The following is a 20,930-nucleotide window of genomic DNA, read 5'->3' on the forward strand; positions in this document are numbered from 1 at the left end:
GGTATCTGCCTTCAGCTCAGGTCATGATCCCAGGGTCCTAGGATCGAGCCCTGTATTGGGCTCTCTGCTCAGCGGGAAACTATTTCTCCCTCTCCCTCTGCCTGTTGCTCCCCTTGTTTGTGTGCTCTCTGTCAAATAAATAAAATTTTAAGAAAAAAAAAAGGGGGGGTGGTGCTAACACAAGATCATTATCTGGAGAGCCCTTCCTGGAAAAGTCAGACATTCAAAAATGTTCAAACAGTCCTGTGCAACCTGATGTCTAGAGCTTTCTGTGCAAGTTGCAGCGACAACTGTGCCTCATTGACCTGCCAGTTACACCCTAAATGTGCAGAAGAGGATATATCTATAAATATAAATAGGAGTGAAACTGTGACTGACGAGACAGACTGGAATTCTGGGACTACTGTGGACTCCTCTAAGCATTTGTCCCTCTAGATTCCCATATTACAAACGTCATTTACTCTGATACCTGCCTGCTAGTTTATAAATCTCTCCTGTCTTATAATTCTGTATGATAATAATGATATTAATGTCTCTTCAAGTTTTACTGTATGCCAACACAACAAATTGAAGGTATTATCTCCTTCCAACAACCCCCAGAGGCTGGTATTATTGTCAGCCTACCTACATTTACGGGTAGGAAACTGACCTCAGAGAGGTGAGGAACCCGTCCAGGGTTATGCAGATAGTATTGGGCATAGCTGGGATTTGAATCCAGTGATCTGGTTCTGCTCTAGATCCCATGCCCGCCCCTCAACCCCTGGGCCATACACCCTGATCTATTACTCTATACGATAGTTATATACAATATTTTTTTTTCTAGTCCAGTTAGGTCCTGAGTTACATTAGGGGGAAGTCATTTATCACTCAGCTTTGAGTACAGGGTATAGCACTCAGCTGGCACTCAATACATGCTTGGGTCATAAATTAATGAAGCCGTTGTTGACTTGCCTACTTCATTCAATTTCCAGTCTTTCATTGAATCGTTGGGGAAGAGTTTTACTCCCGGGGGGAGAATATCTTAAGTCAATTCCTCTCCCTCCCAACTTCTGTTGCCATCATCTTGTCTGAGGTCTCATCCCCTCAAGCCAGAGTCCACCAGCCTCCTGACCATTCTCTCAGATTCCGACCAGTCCCGCGCATCATTACCCTAAAGTACTGGGTCATAAGGCTTTCCTGACCTATGAGCCTAGATGCAGGATCAACACGCTCAGATCCCACGGTGACTAGGTGTGGGCAGAGCTCCTAGGCTCATCACCTGTGACACAAAACACCCTCCCAGGTGACAGACAAGCATTTTGGTGTAGGCTTAAGTTGAAGGATTTGTTGGGATATGGGACTTCCAGTGCTAAAATTGGGAAAGTTCTGGCCAAACCAAGACCAGCTAATAATGTTACATTCTCCTCTTGGTCTCCAAATTCTCTACGCTACCACGCACCCTACAAATAACAGTTTCTACTTGTGCCACATATAAATCAGGAAGCACAGATTCCAATCAAGCCAAATTCTCACTCAAAACCATCCAATGACACGCGCTGCCTCAGAAAACCTCTACTCAAGCTAACAAGCAAAGCCCTTGGCAATCCGGCCAGAACCAGAACCACCCCAAGGATGCAGTTGATTCAAAGCCTTTTCACAAGCCCAACCCAGCTTTGGTGAGGTCTTGATGACCTCAACTCAAGGAGAGTTATTAAGACCACAAATTTGCTGGGGCGTGAAGCACATGGGACCCTTCCCACTTCTTGAACTGCTCTGTGGAGTTGCTCTTATTTTCCTCTTCCAAGAGTTATTTATCCTTTCTCACATGTATATGCTGTCTGTCCAACCAGAATGCAGCCTCTTTGGTGGCCAATGTCACACCCTTACTTATGCCCCCCACAGCACTGAGCAGTGCCATCTCTTAGACACAGAGCGAGCATGCAATAAATTTTTGTTCATAGACAACTGATGGTACTGTCTTTCTTCCCCCTGCCACATGAGGAATTCAACAGCCCTTCCACACAGATAAATGCTCCATTCCTTTTTTTCATGTGGCTAATGTCTTCTCATGATTCTGTCTCCACAATCCTAGCTTTCCTTAAATGCCTGATAAGAGAAAGAAACTGAGAGCAAAGTAGGAGCATTTCCTTCTGCGGGTGATAAGAAAGGGGCAGAACCACAGTTTGGGGGGTGGGGGGGGATGGGGAGAAGTAAGATGGGAAGAAAATATAACAGAAACGTAAAGAAACGACCTTGAAGAACTTTTGGAGAGGGAGAGAACACGCCACATATAGAAAAAAGATACAAAGAAGAAACGACCTTGAAGAACTTTTGGAGAGGGAGAGAACACGCCACATACAGAAAAAGATACAAAGAAAGGTAGGGAGAAATGGCTTTGCAGAACATTAAAAAATAAAATAAAATAAAATAATAAAGCTGTCCATACGAGACTGTGGCCAGAGAAACATGAGCAGAAGGGCCCAGCACAAACGCCAAGCTCCGCCCGCCAGGGGCAGCCCGTCTGACCCCGTCCAGAAGAGCGCTCTGGGTGGGCTCCGCACAGATGGCTGGCTTCGCGCGCCTATCCGGGGACGCCCCTCATTGCACAGACAGCACACAGCCCCAGTTACAGGACTCACGGCAGGCACATTGAACTGACGGGAAATTTCCTTCGGGCAACAGAATCTCGACATAAAAAACAATATTGATCCATTTGCCTCCCTGCCAAAAAGAAATCAAGTTAGACAAAGGAAATTAGGCAAGCGGTTTCCTAGGATTCCGACTGCAGCTGCAGAGTAAACCTAACGTTCCTGATTCTCCCTCCCCTGCTCGCCCCAATGCGCAAAGGCCGCTCGGCCAGGAGGGTGCTGAGTAGGTGTTCATAGGCCCATGATGTCTCTTAAACGAACAAGACAATGGTCATCTCGTGTCCAGGGGACCCCACTGCCAGCCAGACTGTGCTGGGGAGTGACGTCCAGGAGCATTGGCAGATTTGCAAGGACCCATGCCCCATGCCAGCCAAGTACATGCTTGTCACCAAGGGCAGAGCATGCCATCTGCTGCCCTGCGGAACTGTGAGGGAGCTCTGACCTTGGATTCACAGGCAGACGGGCAGCTCACTCAGCACTCCCAGCTCATCGCTCTGTGAGAATACACACACACACACACACACACACACACACACACACGGTCCTTCATCTCCGATGATATAGGGTAAGAGTGAGGACATCTCTCCCGCAGTGAGAGCTAATACTGAAATGTAAGACTCTCAACTCGAGAATCAATGACTATAGCAAAAAGGAAGGCCACTGCCTCTCCATGGACCCTGCCCTTGTCACGTTGGGTAAAAAGTGATATTATGCCTCATTCACTTTGTCTTCAGCTACTTCCTGTGGCCTCTGGGTCATGGCAGGGCCCCATATCTGGTTTTTTAAATAACCGAGTAAACAAAGGTGGGACAAGATAAAATGTGATGGGGACAAACGGGAAGATCTGCATTTAGTTTCAAAAATCAAGGATTTTATATGCTTCTACTGACTAAATTGGACACTATTTGATGTCAAAGAAATCAGGGGCCAGATGGATGTGCTAGAAAAACCCTCACACATGTATACAAGGATGTCCACAGTGTCTGAAATAGTGAGACCGTAAATGTCCTAAACTTCCTGAGCAAAGAACATGTAATCAGTTATGCAATGTTCACAAAACAGAATATTATATAGCCATGCACATGAATGAAAGAACCTGCATATTTCAAAATGGCTAAGTCCCAAAAGGATAGTACTGAGAAAGTCACACAATAATATATGCAGTACAAGACACTTCATATAAAGCTAAAGATACACAAAATTATATATATGTATATATACGTAACGGTCTAGGACTGCATTCCCATATAGGACAAATAGAAACACACGGGAAACATCAAATCCCCGATCCAAGGTAGTTGTTGGGGGGGTGAATACACAAGGCATTATTTTTTGCACTTTGTATTTATATTAAATACTGCATCTTTTAAAAATTATTACAAAACTGAGCGTTATAATAAATTATAATGTTACACATTATAAATTATGTTAGACATTATAAATTACTCTCTGCTCAAGTGGACTTAAAATGTAATACAGAAAGTGGTCACTGAGTAGAATCCTAGCCCTTTCAGCATAAACATCTGAGAGGAAGGCCCAAAACCAGTTTTTAAATTGTCAACTGAAGAAATGCGGTAAGATACTCTTGCACCTGGTGACATGTCACTGTTTTTTTGTTTTGTTTTGTTTAAGATTTTATTTATTTGACAGAGACACAGCGAGAGAGGGGAACATAAGCAGGGGGAGTGGGAGAGGGAGAAGCAGGCTCCCCACCGAGCAGGAAGCCTGATGCGGGGCTCGATTTCAGGACTCTGGGATCATGACCTGAGCCAAAGGCAGATGCTTAATGCCTGAGCCACCCAGGTGTCCCCATTTTACTGTTTTTAACCTGCAAATGGCAATCACATAAGATGCATCCTAAAAAATGTAATAAAGAAAATGGAAAACATTTAGTATAAAACTAACCCGCCTCGCATGTTCCTGCTCCAGTGGTGTTCTAGGCAGAATCATGTGCAGATCTCAGACTTAAATCTTTGTAGGACATGGACAAGCGCATGTCAAGAGAGGGGTGAACAGAACTAGATCAGGACATTGGGATTCTGCTCGTCATGGGCCTAAGGATCTACTGAAGGATCTCAGAATGCTTATTTGGGGATGGCATAGCTTATCGGGGGCCAATGACGTTCTTCAAATATTTGAATGGATGCGTGAATGAAGGAGCGACCTTAGGAGAACATAGATAGATTGTGCATGGCTCCAGAGGCAAACATTTTAGGAGCTCGAAAGAGGGTCATTTTTAATGCAAAAAAGGAAAAAACATCCTAACAATTACAACCATCCCAGGCAAGACTGAACGGTTTGCTTAGGTAGTAACTTCCTTAAAACTGGTAGTAATCAAGCACGGCCTAGAGTTAATTGGACTTTATGAATCCCAAAGCCTTCTCCAATTCTATGAGAACCAGGGTTTCTCAAACTTGGATATGAGCCAGAATCCCCTAGAATCCTTGTTAAACCTCAGAGCACTGGGCCCTCCCCACAGAGTTTCCAAGGCAGTAGGCCTGGGGCCCTGCCTGAGAATTTGCACTTCTAATAAATTCCCAAATGATGATGATGTTGCCGGCCCAGGGACCATACTTTGAGAACCTGTGCTCTTAAAAAGAGAAGGCAGATCAGCTTCAATTAAGTTTTTAAGTGTTTTTAATCAGGCCGTTAGAAAAGAGTGCCCTTCCTACATCACTCACTGCCTTCAAACAGACTTCCACTGTGATCTTCTTCTGACAGCAAGGGCGCAGTTTTACTGATGCCTTCCCCAAAGGCCTTTGTAAAAAGCCATGGCTCTTTGCTGTGCTTTAAGACCATAAGGACCCTGGGATTCTTTCCAGGTACGGATATTAAATTTCTTTTGATCCATTTTTGCTTTGTTTTCTTGTTTCCTCTATAACCAAGGTTCCCGTGTTTTTTACGATAAGTGGCCAGAATTAAGAGTGAGTCTGGGCAAAAATCAGAACTGTCTGACCCACTGAAGGATCCAACCTGGCTTACGCCACATTCCTGGCCAGTTCTGGCAACGCTACTGTCCACTGACTCCGGAACACATCCTTGCCAGCTACTGCTTTGGGGAAGAAGAAGGCAGAAGTGCCAAGAATTATTATTTTTTTTTTCTTTAACTCAAAAAGAAGTAATGTAAAACTGATCTTAAACCAGTTCAGGGAAAAGATAAACAAAGCCCAAACAAAATGTTTAAATCACGCATTGGCTCACTGGCCCAAGACTATTAGTATCTGGTTTATTCATTCAATAAATAACTATTGAGCTCCTCTATGCGATGTACCAGCACTGTTTTGAAACCTAGGGATGCAGCTGTTAATAAGTTAGGCAAATGCCGAGACAGAAAAATAGACAATGTATGTTGAGTAGGAAGAAAAATACAGTAGTTCTTGGTTAGAAATCCTATATGCTTTTTACACAACCACCTCCCCTTTGTGCTTATTTTTTTACCCTAATGGTTAAAATAAACTGTGCTTACTCTGGCCAAGGCAAATAATCAATGATCAAATGATCACTCTGTTCCTAAGCTGCTTTTCTTTTATAATTTAAAAAAAAAAATGCCACTATTAGTAGTGAAGTCCCTGGAAATCATTTTCTAGCTCACTTGAAAGGTTCAGTTGCATAAGAACATGCTTAAATAAACAAGCTGAAATAAATAGTGGTTAAAATTTTACCCATCTGTAATCAGCAAAACTAGCTTTCTGCCTGCATAGTCAAAAACTTTTTTAAAAAAGCAAACATCTTTTGAAGGCCAGAAAATAAATCCTAGGTGGTTGGTTGGAACAGTTTCACAGCAAACAATTTTTCAAAGAGTCAGCTGTGGGGGCACGTAAGAGTCCTCTTTGAATCAAGTTATCTCAGCCAAAAGAATCCATCCAAGCTTCTCCATTTTATTCATTCCTGGTAAAAACTGAATGTGTGCAAGACACAAAGGAGATGGAACTTTTAGATTAAATAGAATTCTAGTATCTTTTGGTCATGTCTGAATTAAGGCATTACCGCAAGGGCTTCTGAATCACAGCCATAGTTAATAATAGCTCCCACTTATTCAGTAAGTTGACTACCTACTGCCACTACCACCTACTACTACTAACTGAGCATCTACTGTGTGCCACGCACTGCTAAACATTAACTCTGTACCTAGCACTTCAGTTATTTTGGGCTTTTTCATCATACTATCTTAAATACTCATGGCCATGCTATGAAATAAATGCCATCATTACCATCATCCCTATCTTACAAATAAAGAAACCTAAGTTCAGAAACATTAAGTAACATTCCCATCTAGTTAGTGAAAGGAATTAAATTCCCAACATTTCACATCTAGTTAGTGAAAGGAATTAAACCCTGAAGCCATTTGCTTTACACTGTGGTTCTCTTCCTGCCCCCAGGAACCAGGGTGATGGGCAGGATTTTGAGTGGATTAGCAAAAAACACTTATTCCTTAAGATCCTTTGCTGTCAGGGGTGTCTGGTAAGCGTGTGTCTGGGCTCGGGTCAGGATCTCAGGGCCCTGGGATCAAGTCCCCACGTTGGGCTCCCTGCTCAGCGGGAAGCCTGCTTCTCCCTCTCCCTCTGGCTGCTGCTCCCGCTTCTTGTGCTCTCTGTCTCTCTTGCTCACTCACTCTCAAATAAATAAATAAAATCTTCAAAAATAAAAAGATACATTGCTATCATCTGCCAAAACACAGTCATAATTACTGTCTGTACCTATAGTCACCACCATGGGAAGGGTGCCCCTGTAGTTGTACAACGCACAGTCGGGACAACCCTATCCTCACCCCATGTGGCCTCCAGGAATGGACGTGAGGCAACACAGTGAACTGTCATTTCCACCCACGTACCGGGTATGAGGCCTGGGCCTCTCACTCTCTCCTTCCACACATACGGACCGCCACGGTGTGCCTTTGGGAACTGGGGGAGGAATTATAAACCCGCTTAGAAATAAGCATCATAAGCAGAGTCTTTAGGCTGGCTGACTTTGATAAGCAGAAATGCAGTTGCTGCGTTTACGTGCGTGGGCGTGAGTGTGAGCTGATATGTGCGTGCACATGTGCTTCCTTGGAGGTGGCGGAACAGTGTAGGGTACCAGTTAGTCCAACGATGCCTGGTGTGCCCCTTCAGGGGAAAAGGCCTGGAGCTTCCATGAAATAGTCGCTGATAAAACAGCTATAAGCAGAAGCCATCACTCCTGGCCAAAGCACACTTTCTCCCTTACCTCTTCTTTGTTCCCGCGCTCCACAACCCTCATTACCCAAGGGTGAAGTAGTCATTCTTCCCTGGCTTTCGTGCACACGCAAGTCCCCCCCTCCCAGAAATCTAGAGGGGCCCTTGGATAGGCAGCAAGTCATCACTCCTCATTGAATATAAAGTAAAATTCATTTGTCTCTATCTTCGATGAGAAAGCGAAGGAAATTAAGTAGGGAGACGGCACGATGCCTTTAAGAATGGTATATTCAAGGTCAAAGCCTGCTATAATTGAGTTAAAAAATAATAAATGAAAATAGCTGTGAGCAAAACATGCATGCCTGGCAGAATACAGTCTAGCTAGAAGTCTTCATTAAATGTTCTTCTTTAAAAAATAAATAAATAAATAAATAAATAAATAAATAAAATAAAATAAATGCTCCGCGGCACACAACGTGTTAGCTGTGTGTTCGCGTGCTAGGGATGCTGCGAGAGATCCTGTAGCTCATAAATACTGAAAAGGGACAGTTGCCATGGTAACTAAGTGCTAGTTAATGAATACCAAAGAGCTGAAGCTCATAGGATAGTCTTAAATTGCCAGAACGTGAGTTATGGCCGCTGCCAGGAGCTGGCAAGTAACTTACGTGCCATCCTCTCCAATACGATTTTTAACAAGTTGGCCAGTTTGATGGGTCTCCGTCTTGACTACATGAGGCCACAAGATTCTCTCTTGACACTCCATGAAAAATCCTATGCCTGATTTCTTCCCCTTGACTCTAAGCACCACAATATTTTACAGAAATGAACCAAACATTTAGATAAGGAATGTGGCCTTAAATTTGAATCTTTGACCCAAGGAGCCAAGCATTAGGACATGCATCTCTGTCACAACCAACAGACACATGGGGTCGAGGAGCCATCGAGCTGAATGCAGCAGACTCTTTACTTGTGAAAAAGGTGGAGGCTCCGCATGCACCAAAGGCAGGTTGTTTTTATTGTGCAATGACACAGAAGAGCTTCTGCAGCTGATTTTTGCAGGAACTTTTTGCAGGCTGGTAACGTCGTAGGTGATCTCTCATTAGGATGGCCAAACCTTCTCTACAGACTCCCACTCCCAATTCTCTCTCACCATTCATCCCACATGTCAGATTTCTCATTCTGGAATCATCCGGCTTTTCACAGGTTTTTAGTTTTGGGTTTTTGGTTTTTTTTTTCTAAAGGCACGCTCCATCCCTTTTCTCTGCTCTGGTAGCTCTCGGTAACTAGAATGCAGCCCATTTTTAAGATTACAGATTGTGTTTCCAGAAGACTTATTTCTACATGCCATTAATAAATAATGAGAATTTAGAAAAAGAGGGAAACATCTAGGTACCACAAAGCCAAAAATCATTAGCAAACACATCCATTCTCCAGAGGCTGGCTCCTTGCATAACCAGCACCTCAAACGGCCTGTTTGGGTCTCAGTGTGGGCTGTGGGTGCCCCCTTCAGGCTCTGGGGAGAGATGCATGCGGCTCTCCTTTGAGATACTACCTGGTCAGTGGGGCGATTGTTTTTGCTAAAATCTTTCTGGAAATTTCAAAGGAACCTTGTGGCCCACCTGTGTTGGTGTGGTTGGGTGGGAAGCCCTTACATCACCAGCCTTCAGCTAGTATCAAAACTAGGTAGATAAAATAAAATGCAGTGTCATTCAAGGAAACAAAAAACCACCTTATAGATATGTTCATTGTATTCGTTAGATTAAATGATGCTTTTCCACTAGAGGAGCTCTGTTTAAAATCGCCTCTGTCTGTAATAAAATTAAACCTGGAGAGAGGCAGCCCATGACCTCCTCACCTTCCTGCTTCCTCCCACGGCCTGAACCTGTTCTCGCACGTGATCTCCTCTGGCCTTAGCTTCTTCCTCCCAGGCCTTTGGTTTCTCTCGCCTTCGTGTTTAGTCTTGTTGATAGAGACCATGTTTCCTTGGGAGGATGAAGGAGAACAGCACTACCTCTCTGGTCTGCCTCTCCAAATTCATAACCCCAAGCTAGTCATGAGGAAAACACGAGAAGAATCATAACAGAGACACATTCCACAACATGCCTGACCAGGACTCCTCCAAACTTCAAAGGTCATCACAATCAAAGAAAGTCAGAGAAACTGACAGACCACTGGAGCCTAGAGTGACATGACAGCGGAATGCCATGTGGTGTCCTGGATGGCTTCCGATCAGGAAAAAGAATATTAGGTAAAAACTAAGGAAACCTTGGGTCGCCTTGGGGGCTCAGTCAGTTAAGCCACCGGCTCTTGGCTTCAGCTCAGGTCATGACCTCAGGGTTGTGAGACCCAGCCCCTGGGACTGGGTTCATGCTCAGCACAGGGTCGGCTCGAGATTCCCTTCCCCTCCCCCTTCTCCTTCCCCTCCGCGCCTCCCCCTGTGGGTGCTTGCACTTTCTCTCCCTTTCTCTAAAATAAAATAAAATAACCTTAAGGAAATCTCTTTAAAGCATGGACCCTAGTTAATAATAACATATCAGTATTGGTTTATTAATTATAAAAAACCTATCATGGGAACAATCATGGAAGCTGACTGTGGATTATATGGGAACTCTCTATACTATCTTTGCAATTTTTTTTCCTATAAATCCAAAAGTATTCTGAAAGGAAAGATTTATTTTAAAAACTGGATTTGTCGTCAAGACTATTAACGAGGGAGGAAGGCAGTGACTAAAGACCATGGTCGGGTCTGGGGAGCAGATGAGCAGTGGACAGCAGAGCTCAGTCTGCAAGGTGGGAAGAGGCAGACTCCCGCGGCGACGGGCCGGTGGCGAAGGTTGGGGGAAGCTCCAGGGGGCGGATGGGCAGTTAGAAAAAGTTAAAAATATTGTCATGCCTCAGAAAGGTCCTCGTTGAGGTCATCAGTATAAATTTTGGTCAGGAACAGCCAGCCCAGATGAGCAACTTTCTCCTAACAGGCGGGCCAAGAATAGAGAAAGCTGAAGCTATGATCGACCCAGATAAGGAATCCGCAGACCGTGTCCCCAAAATTCTCTCTTTTGATAGGAAGCACCTATAAATGCACTTTCTTCTTGTTCAAATATCCTTCCAGATTCATTATTCTCTGACGCTTCCTCTCTAACTGCCCCTTCTCTCCGGTTTCCCACATTCTGCAATTTTCACGTTGAAAAGGATGAATCATGAGATTGCAAACCATTTTGAGGGTGGCTTAGAGAAAATTCTTAAATTAAAGGGTTGAAGAAGCAAGATGAGGACGAAATTTAAAGCAATCCAAAGGGGGCTGGATCCTTTCAGTATATCCTGCCAAGGAAAGATGTATATTTCTCCATTTTTCAAAAGGACAGTAAAAAAGAAAAGAAAAACAAAGAGGACTCCAGTTTTTTTGTAAAAGAATCTGAAGGTCAGACACATAGAAGCTTCTGGTTCCCTGGCCTCCTGGACACTTCAGGCAGATACCTGAGAACACCTTGAAAGGGAGACGGGCAGGAGAGAGTGACCCCAGCCCAGCTAGATAAACAGGAAGTAACCAGGACAGTGCATACCTTGACCCGGGGAACACTTTCTTACTTTAGACACATTTTCACACACATTGTTGCCTGTGATTCTAATAAAAATCTGATGAGGTTGGCATAACCATTATTAATAATCTCACTTTACCTAAGAGAGAGGGGCTACTCAGAGACAGTAACTGATATGGCTTGGTTCCCCGCTTGGCACGGATGGAGCTGGGACCCAGAACCCACACCGCAGGTGCTCAGGCCATGGTGTTTTCATTTAGCCTCGTGCCTAGGTGGACGTGATCAGCAGATGTAGGTGAGGAAGTCATAGTGCTGGTAATTAAATGTCAGTGCATATCTTTATCCCACACATACATGAAAATGCAAATATTTCATTTTCTGCTACCATGACTGCCATCAGGTGAAGGACAAGTCTCCTTTAAGAAATACCAGAGAATTGATAACATAGAGAGAGAAAAAAAAAACCTAAGAGCACAGAAACTTTTTAGTTTGACCTTCAGTTAGTTAGTTCTTGGATGAAAAAACAAAGGCCATGAAGCAGGTAATAGATCTAAAAAAAAATAAGAAGTAAACTCTTCTGGATCGTTACGCGCTCTTCGGCAACAACTGAATGGGAAAGGAAGGGCCAGACAAAGTTACAGAAATCGGCAAGTCAAACTTGTGTGAAAGTGCTCTAAATTTATATCGTCTAAAAACGTGACTCAAAGAGACACAATCACAGTCTATAAATATCCCCCAAGCAACAATATATGTGGAAATAAAGTAAGTGAATTATTCACACCCGTAGGTGTGGGTCATTTCTCTTTGTCCGGTTGTGTAAGGAAGACCATGCTTTACCCCTGAGCTGGGGTCACCCTCACAAATGGAAATAGCCAAAGAGGTTCTTCAGGTGGGTCCTGCTGCAGATGCCAGGTGTCGGGTTAAAAAGGGAAGCTGCGGGGAACAGCCTGCTGTGGCTCTTGATGCTATTAGGAATGGGGTTGGATCACTCCATTGACTACTTTTTTATTTCTCCCTCACCTTGAAAAGGAATAATAGAGAATAGAATTAAATTCAAAAACTCTTTCTGTGACTGGCCCACTTGACTGTAAGAAAACCACAGACCATGAACAGGCGCATCCAGGAGGAAGTGCTCTGCTTTGGTGTCGGGAGATCGCATGGTGCCAAATCTCGTGAAACACATCGAAGTCTGCAAAGTCAAAGCCACTGTTCACAGACGCCATTGTGTTACAGTTTTGCCACTGCCGAAAGGAAGAGTCCTATCTGTCTTACCTCGTAAGTCACGTTTCAGATAGCAGAGCATTTTTTTTAAAAAGATTTTATTTGTCAGAGAGAGAGAGAGTGAGCAAAGGCAAACAGAGAGGCAGGCAGAGGCAGAGGGAGAAGCAGGCTCCCTGCTGAGCAAGGGGCCCCATGTGGGACTCGATCCCAGGACGCTGGGATCCTGACTTGAGCCGAAGGCAGCAGCCTAACCAACTGAGTCACGCAGGCGTCCCTAGCAGAGCATTTTTTAAAACCACTGAGGACTCTGCAAATGCAAATGGTTGCTAATTATTATCATTATTTGGACTCTCCCAGATGCAATGCTTCAAAAACACCATTTTTCATAAATATTTCTTCTGTGTGATCATTTTCTCCCTTTCAAAATTTTTGAGGTTTCCCGATTAAGAATCATCATCTCCTTAAGCCACAAATCATTTCAAAAGCTCTATCTGTCCCAGTACTTGGGGCAGACTAAATCGTTAGAATTACAGCAGAAATGATGCTGGGCGGGCTCCTGCCGGGTGTACAATAGCGTGAGTAGAGTGATCTTTAAAATATCAGGAGCTCTCTAAACACAGCATGCTCAATTCATCCGCACACCAATCCAAATCCAAGCAAATTTTTTTCCCCCTTTGTCTTCCCAAGGACAGTTTCTCTAGTCTTGTGGAGAAGCTGCCCCCAATTTAATTTTATCTGTCTTCATTTCTTCTGCAGGGACAGGGGCCTGAGGATGTATTTAATCCTTAAATAAGCAATAGTTCCTTGTTAGCATCATAACAAAGACCCTGAGCTCTGCCTTGTTGGTATCTTAGGACATTTACGTAAATAAGATGTTCATATCATCGTGTACTGTGCTGCGAGACCGTAAGCCGGCAACAGGCTGGTACACGGTCACTAATGCTTGTGATGGCTGTGGGACTGCCCACCCTGTGAACTGCTGCCCGAGTTGGGACAATGGATGCCCAGGGAGTGCTTAACTACAAAAGATAAGCATTTTCTACAGAAATATCAGGGGCTTATTTTTAAGCTCAGAGCCGTGGTAGCCCTAGTGCTTTTCCATCTTCTCTTCCCCAGAGGAACCCAGGAGCATTTCAATCAAAGTTGGGCCCTTGTGAAAAATAGCACCTCCAAGAAACTAGAGATTTTTGCTTCGTACAGTAATTAACCTAGTAGACCTTGAATAAATGCCTATTCAGTGAAGGTAGAAGGCCTCATGTATCCCCCTCGACACACGCACACACACATGCGAAGATAACATTATAGTATGTGGGATTTTCTCCAATATAAATGTGAAGGTTATGGAAGATGCAAATTCGGATGCAGGTGTTGTCTCTGCTAATATCTTAGAAGGAGAAATTAGGGCTTCAGCCTCTCTATTCAATGCTTTCCTGAGTTGGTGGAAATTGCCAAATCCGCAATATTAACATAGAATTATGGAAATCGGAAACAAAAAGCTGGAGTCTACTGGGAATGATAAGCTCAAAATGAAATCAACCGGAAAATCTGGCTAACTAAAAGTGACATCCTTTGTGCTGGAATTTTTCTATCTGAAAGCTTTAAAAAGGCTATAATTATTTTGAGTTTTCAAGTCAGCCCTTTTCAAACTAAGCCTCCTCTTTTCTTCATTGCTCTCTATACCGTTCCTCCGTGTGAACTGGGGAGCTGGCCAAGCTTACCACTGAAGTGGTAAATTCATATTGGTTATACACACACACACGCATCTCCAGGGAATGGGAAGGAACACAACTTTTGCATCCTCTATGCCAAGGAAAACAAAGGAATATTTGTACATCAGGACTCTTATCATGGGGCGCCTTGGTGGCTCAGTCCGTTAAGAGTCTGTCTTTGGCTCAGGTCATGATCTCAAGGTCCTGGGATCAAGCCTGTGTCAGGCTCCCTGCTCAGCAGAGGGTCTGCTTCTCCTTCTGCCTCTGCTCCCTCCTTACTCGTTATTCTCTCTCTCTCTCTCTCTCTCCCTGTGTGTCTCAAATAAATAGATGAAATCTCTAAACACAAACACACACACACACACACACACACACACACTTAATCTTGTGCACAAGCTCAAAACAAAGGGTAAATAAATCACCTAATAAGAAGTGTCTTATTGAGGTCAATAAATAATTTCTTTGCAAGTTAGTGCTTTTTTTTCCATGGAGAAGCCAAAAAATACAAGGACACAGGCTTACCTCGTGGCTTTTGGGTCCCAAATCACAATGTCTGCATCTGATCCCACAGCTATCCTTCCCTTTCTCGGATAGAGATTGAAGACCTTCGCTGCATTTGTGCTGGTAACTGCCACAAACCGGTTTTCGTCCATTTTGCCACTATGCTGTAAAAACAGTTCAAGAAAGAAAATGCATGTGTTTTAATGACCACGTACTTAAACATCTCCTATCAATAAAAGTGCAAGACTTGTAGCTCTTAGAACCCAACAGAACTGCACCTAATTTCTTACACTGTGGAGCCAAACGCCTCTGGGGATGCTGGTGAGCCTTAAACTATCATAATCATAATGATGGGGATGATGGGTGAACACAAGCCTGAAGATAACTTTTCACAAACCTAAGCTTAACTCCCACCCTTCACTAATTTTCTCCATCCTTCCCAGAATCACACAGACAACAGCTGGATGTTGGCAATAGTATTTTCAATTTTTGTTTAGAGTTGACTAGCACTCCCTCCTGCATTTATGATCTGGCTTATTTACTGTAGACCTAAGAATGATGAGATGGTCATGTAGATAACAGGTAAAATATTATAAAGTTAAAATAAGACAGACCTTTAAATCAGATGACAAGACTTTTAGAAAGGGGAAAAATCAACTCAAGAGATTAAATTTTGTGCTACTGAAATGTACTTGAACCAATAATCATGGAGTCTATTATAAGGGATTTTAATATGGACATACTGTGGATTAATGTGGTCTTTCTAAAACCATATGATTTTGTTTTGTTTTGTTTTTTAAGATTTTATTTATTTATTTGACAGACAGAGATCACAAGTAGGCAGAGAGGCAGGCAGAGAGAGAGGAAGGGAAGCAGGCTCCCCACTGAGCATAGAGCCTGATGAGATGCTGGGCTCGATTCCAGGACCCTGGGATCATGACCTAAGCGGAAGGCAGAGGCTTTAACGCACTGAGCCACCCAGACGCCCCTGATTTGTTTTTTTAAATGTTGAGAGCTTATCCCTATGTACATTTATCTGGTTAGGAGCATCCTTAATAAGGTTTATTTAATTACCAATGTGTCCATGTCTCACAAAATGATTAAGAACCACAACCTGAGAGTAATATTCCCATGAGTCAACCATCTTCATGTTTCATAAAATAATACAGTTTCTGTATATTATTAAGAAATATTCAATTTTTTAAAAGTCTTTTACACACTTGCTATATTATGGAAATTTACTTTAACGAACATACTCATTTTAATAGCACAAGTTCAGAGAAAAAGACTGAACTTTTAGCAAGAAAATCTAAGCAAAGAGAAAGAGAGGAAGAGTCATGTGGGATGATTAGAGTTAGGGTAGTGGTACCAAGGTCTGAAAGATGATTAGCAGAAGAAAGGGCTATGGGGATGTTTTGGAGATCTTTACATGTAAACTGATCATTCAAATGTCATCCTATAAGTAATGGAAAATGTTAAAGGGTTTTAAAGAAGAAAATAGCATGAATAGTCCTTTGTTTTTGGAAGGCAGCACTGGTACTAGAGGATAACATAGGCAATATAGTATAAGCAAGCAAGAGCCTGGCAGAGGGGCACCAGCTTTGAGACTACTGCAACGATCCAACCGAGACAGACTTCAAACTAGAGTAGTCAACATGAAGATGTAAATAAGGAGACATGTTAGGAATCCAATTGACAATAACTGGTAAATAATTAGAGTTAGGAAGAATGGTATGTGGAGGGGATTCTGAGGTGTGAGATAATGTCATCTAAGGGAAGGCTTCTGAAAAATGGGTGAGAATGACATGAAAATGGCAGCCCAGGTATAACCAGGCAAGCCTCCCCACTGATCCGTACAATTACACGTGTCAAGTGGATGGACAGGTGAACATATGAACATTTAGCTACCTGATTCTTCTCCATGCTCCAGGAGACATTTTAAAATCATGGACATTTAAAAAATTTCTTCTTCTAAACTTTGGATTTTTATTTATGTGACTTTATACAGCAGTTTCCAAAAATATGATATACAAAGATCCTTAAAAGGGGACATCTACAAAAATTTCATGAGGAGATACGAACATAATAAAAATCCTTCATGTATTTTCAATCATTCCAAGTATTTACAGCAGTGATACATGAGGAACTGGGATTCAAAAACAAGAAATCAAGTAGAAGGGCTATAACATAGACTTAGAGAGGAATCCTCCTGGTACCCAATCTAAATTTACCCCCTAATGTCTGCATAATGATGCAACGCATCATCTAAACTGAATTATGCAGAGATGAAAATGATTTTTTATTATTGTCCTGGAAGATGGGGTGGCGATGGTCACGGTGCTGCGTTCCCAGTCTCTGCTCTAATAAAAACAATCACAAAGCTTTTCTATGAAGGTTTGTGGCACTTTGGTCCTGAAATGAGCCAGATCTTGGCTAAAGAGTTCAACAAAACAAACTGGATCCTATAAAACTCACCACGCCTTTTTCCCATATTACTGACATCCGGTCCTCAACACCGTTCACTCCATTGGGAATCTTCGTGAAATCATCCTTCCCCAGAGCTTTCTGGCAAGTGTTGAAAGTGCAGTGGTCAGTTCCTGTTGTGGTTAGATCACCACTGAAAAAGAAGAACACACAAGAGTGTGGGATGAGTAGATAAAAGACATCAGAAGAAAACTACCAGAACCTTTCCTGTTCTTCTGATGCCCTTCTCAACTAAAAGTCAGAAAGCTGCAATGGACAATGAGTGACTTTTTCAAGCACATATTTCGGCCACACCCATCTCTATTTTAGAAGCACTTTTGGAAAATAATACTCTTAGAAGAAATGTGAAGCCAGATCATGCTCAGGTCAGAAAAACTGGTTCTAGACTCCATCACATGCTAGTTCTGTGATTATGAGTTTGTCCAATGCTCAGTTATTTATTTTTTTAAGGATTTTATTTATTTATTCATGAAAGACAGACAGAGAGAGAGAGAGAGAGAGAGAGAGGTAGGCAGAGACAGTGGGAGAAGCAGACTCCCTGCAGAGCAGGGAGTTCAATGCAGAACTCGATCCCAGGACTATGGGATCATGACCTGAGCTGAAGGCAGACGCTTAACTGACTGAACCACCCAGACACCCTTCAAATGCTCAGTCTTATCTAGAAATCGATGATGATGATGATGATGATGTGTACTCAATGATAATTATTTTAGGATCACTGGCAATAACGTAAGGGAAAATTCTTTGCGGGTAGAGCACTACACAAAGATGAACCTCCGTGACCCACATGGACAGAGGCAGCCCCTGGCCAAATGGCAACATTGAGGTGAGCAGAGATGGGACACTGGATGAGGATGTTCATATCACCAGAGACAGAGAGCCCTGCTTTGAATTGTGAACAATCTTGGAGATGCAGACATGTGAAGGAGGAAGTAGGCTGAAAGAAAAAGGTAAATGAACTCTTGAACTTTTGTTGTGAAAAACCCTTTGTTAACTTGGGTCTAGTATCTGAATAGGGAGTGTTGGGGTCTCCAAGAAAAGTAATCATAACTTCTCAGAAAGTAGCATCTCTGAAAATAGTTTGGATGGCCCTTCATGGGGATAACCTCTCTGAGGGCAGGATTTTGCCTTTCACCCCTCCGGTGGCTCTGCCCTAGATCATAACCTATCAGATGTACACAGGCACATCTGCTTCTTGGGTTATATCACCATAGAAGAATATTCAAGAATATGTGAATGATTAAAAACTAAGCATTATGAAGAGACTAGGTTCCAGGCAATAGGTGATAGAAAAGACGAGGAAAAAGTTAGAAGAGAGTAAAATTTTAGTAAAAATTATCTGGTTTCTCTGTGTCTGGGAGAGATTTTGACACCATATCATAATTAAGCCACTGCTTTTTTGGTCCCAGGTGAGGGACTCCTCACAGCCTATCACGTCAAGTAGAACAGAATACTGCATGGAGGTCAACGAAGATCAAATGATAAGACACGATGTCCTCCGCTCAAACCCAAGACTCTTATGATACCTTATTTTGGCAGAACCCTTCACAATCATTTGTTAAATTATTACTTAGCCAATAGATTCATGAGGAAGTGAGGCGTTGAGGGGTCAGGTCGCAGGGGCGGCCCCATAACATGGTGGGCTGCATGGTGCCACTCTCTGTGCCAGTAGTGCGTGCCGTCTGTGCCCAGACTTGCTGCTATGGGCTCTCCATAGACCACTTTCCCTGGAAATGTCAAAGGAAGCATTCAGTCCCTTCATTTGCTCTCAAGAGAACCACCTGAAAAACACATAAATATGTGTCTTCTCTGCGCTAGCAAAGGATAATAGGAATCCCAGACCACAAGTCACCTTTCATGGACAGGATTTTTTAAAAAGGAAAACTACTGCTTCATGAGCATTTACTATGTTCTGCCCAGGTGCAGGGCACGCTGTGGTAGATGATTAGACCCACTCCCTGACACAAGGCTTGACCCCATGGCCTACTTTGACCAATTAAATACGAAAGGAAGTAACACATGCTGAGTCTTCCTTCTGTCCTTAGACTACCATAGGTTGCTTCTTCAGTTGTGTCTCAGAATGAAGAGAATATGGAACACAGTTAGTGCCAACCCATGATGGACATGAGTCCAAAGGAGAAATAAATCTCAGTAGTTGGGAGACCATTGACATTTCCAATTCAGCTTTTATTGCAGCCTAATCTAGCAAATGCTGACTGGTATGTGTACCATTCTAATGACTTTATCTCAAAAACCCTATGGGGAAAATGCTATTATTATCCCCATTGAAAGATGAAAATAAATAACTTCTGTACAGGTGTATTACATGCGCCCAACATAACATGGATGGTGTTGAGGAGGTAGGATCTGAATCCAGGCGTTTTGGACTCTAGTCTTAACTTCTATGCAAATACTACCCTGGTGACAATTATCACGTGGTCATATGGAGTTCAACCATGGTATAGCTCTGTTACAACTCAATTGAGAATCTCTTTATATCCCTTAAAGGATAAAAACAAAAACAAAAACAAAAAGACAAACAACCATAACAATAACCAACCAAAAAACAAACAAAACTCCTCCAAAAACTTATGTTAAATAAAAGAACACTCAGATAATAAAATTGTAGCCAGACATGCATATTTTAAAAAATCATGCAAATGAGGCCATCAAGAGCACACAATGTTAGAAAAGCTAATAGTGCCTAGTGAATTTGAATTTAAAATCAGAATCCTATCTCTGATGAGCGTTTATTGGGATAATAGATGCACCGGCATTGAGCTGATCGTCCCCAAGCAGTCACACAGGTGAACACAGAGTAAGGGATGCCTGCCCACGGAACTCTGTGAACTTCGCTGTGACTGGTCAGACAGCAGATTTCAGCACAAATCCTGATAGAGAACTGACATTAACTAACTTCGTCGGCGGATACTGACCGTGGATGGCCATCACCTGCCTGCGTCAGATTCAACTGGAATGTAGTACCCTCTCATAGATCATTTATTTTCCTAAACTAGCCATTTTCCTCTTGCAAACCACAAAACAAGGCTTACTGAAGCCTAACAAACCTGCTTCTTAAGTAACCAAGTATCATGGTCAGTAACACTTACCTCCAAGAACACAGACACTGCTAAGATCTCTCACTTTCATGCTTCTCTTTCTCTCTCACGTGCACGCGTGCACGCGCTTGTGCACACACACACACACACACACACACACTGAATCAGATCCCCCTTCTGTTTCTTACTGCCTTTCTCCCAGGAAAGAGGAAATACCATTAGTCTCTCGTTATGCTGTGTGCAGGACAAGGAACAATTCTTTTTCAATGTGAACTAAGAGGTAACGTACTGTTTGCAGTAGAGTGAGCAGGAGGGACCCCATATCTGATTAGCGGGTAGGGAGAGAACTTCCTATCCTCAGAGAACATACAGATTGATGCTCAGACAATGAAAAACTCAGAGACTTGATCTGTAACCACTTTACAAGCTGCCAACTCAGGATTTTCCACGGTGCTTCATCATACAGCAAAGATTCTTATCACATGCTCTATTCAATCTTTTGGCCATCAAGGTGAGATGGGGATACAGTTCCAAAGTTCTACAATTTTAATAGCTCTCGGGAAAAATTAAAAGTGTCAGCATCTACCAGGAGTCTGCCAGGACCGTTTTGAAACCAGATGACATGTAATCTCCTCGGAAG

The 20,930-nt window shown here is 42.9% G+C and overlaps 1 protein-coding gene across 1 annotated transcript in view; it reads right to left on the bottom strand.

The window, feature by feature from the left end:
* The window catches only part of DPYS (dihydropyrimidinase), a 74,795-nt gene that overhangs the window by 24,790 nt on the left and 29,075 nt on the right, over window positions 1–20,930 (bottom strand). The window contains exons 5-7 of the mRNA XM_004768835.3: window positions 18,802–18,958; window positions 17,223–17,364; window positions 14,769–14,911 (exon numbers count right to left, since the gene is read on the bottom strand). Coding sequence (XP_004768892.1) covers window positions 14,769–14,911; window positions 17,223–17,364; window positions 18,802–18,958 — 442 coding nt within the window. The remainder of the gene's footprint in view (window positions 1–14,768; window positions 14,912–17,222; window positions 17,365–18,801; window positions 18,959–20,930) is intronic.

The sequence above is a fragment of the Mustela putorius genome, unplaced genomic scaffold (assembly GCF_011764305.1).
Source record: "Mustela putorius furo isolate JIRA1106 unplaced genomic scaffold, ASM1176430v1.1 tig00000228_pilon_pilon_pilon, whole genome shotgun sequence".
NCBI classification, from domain to species: Eukaryota; Metazoa; Chordata; class Mammalia; order Carnivora; family Mustelidae; genus Mustela; species Mustela putorius.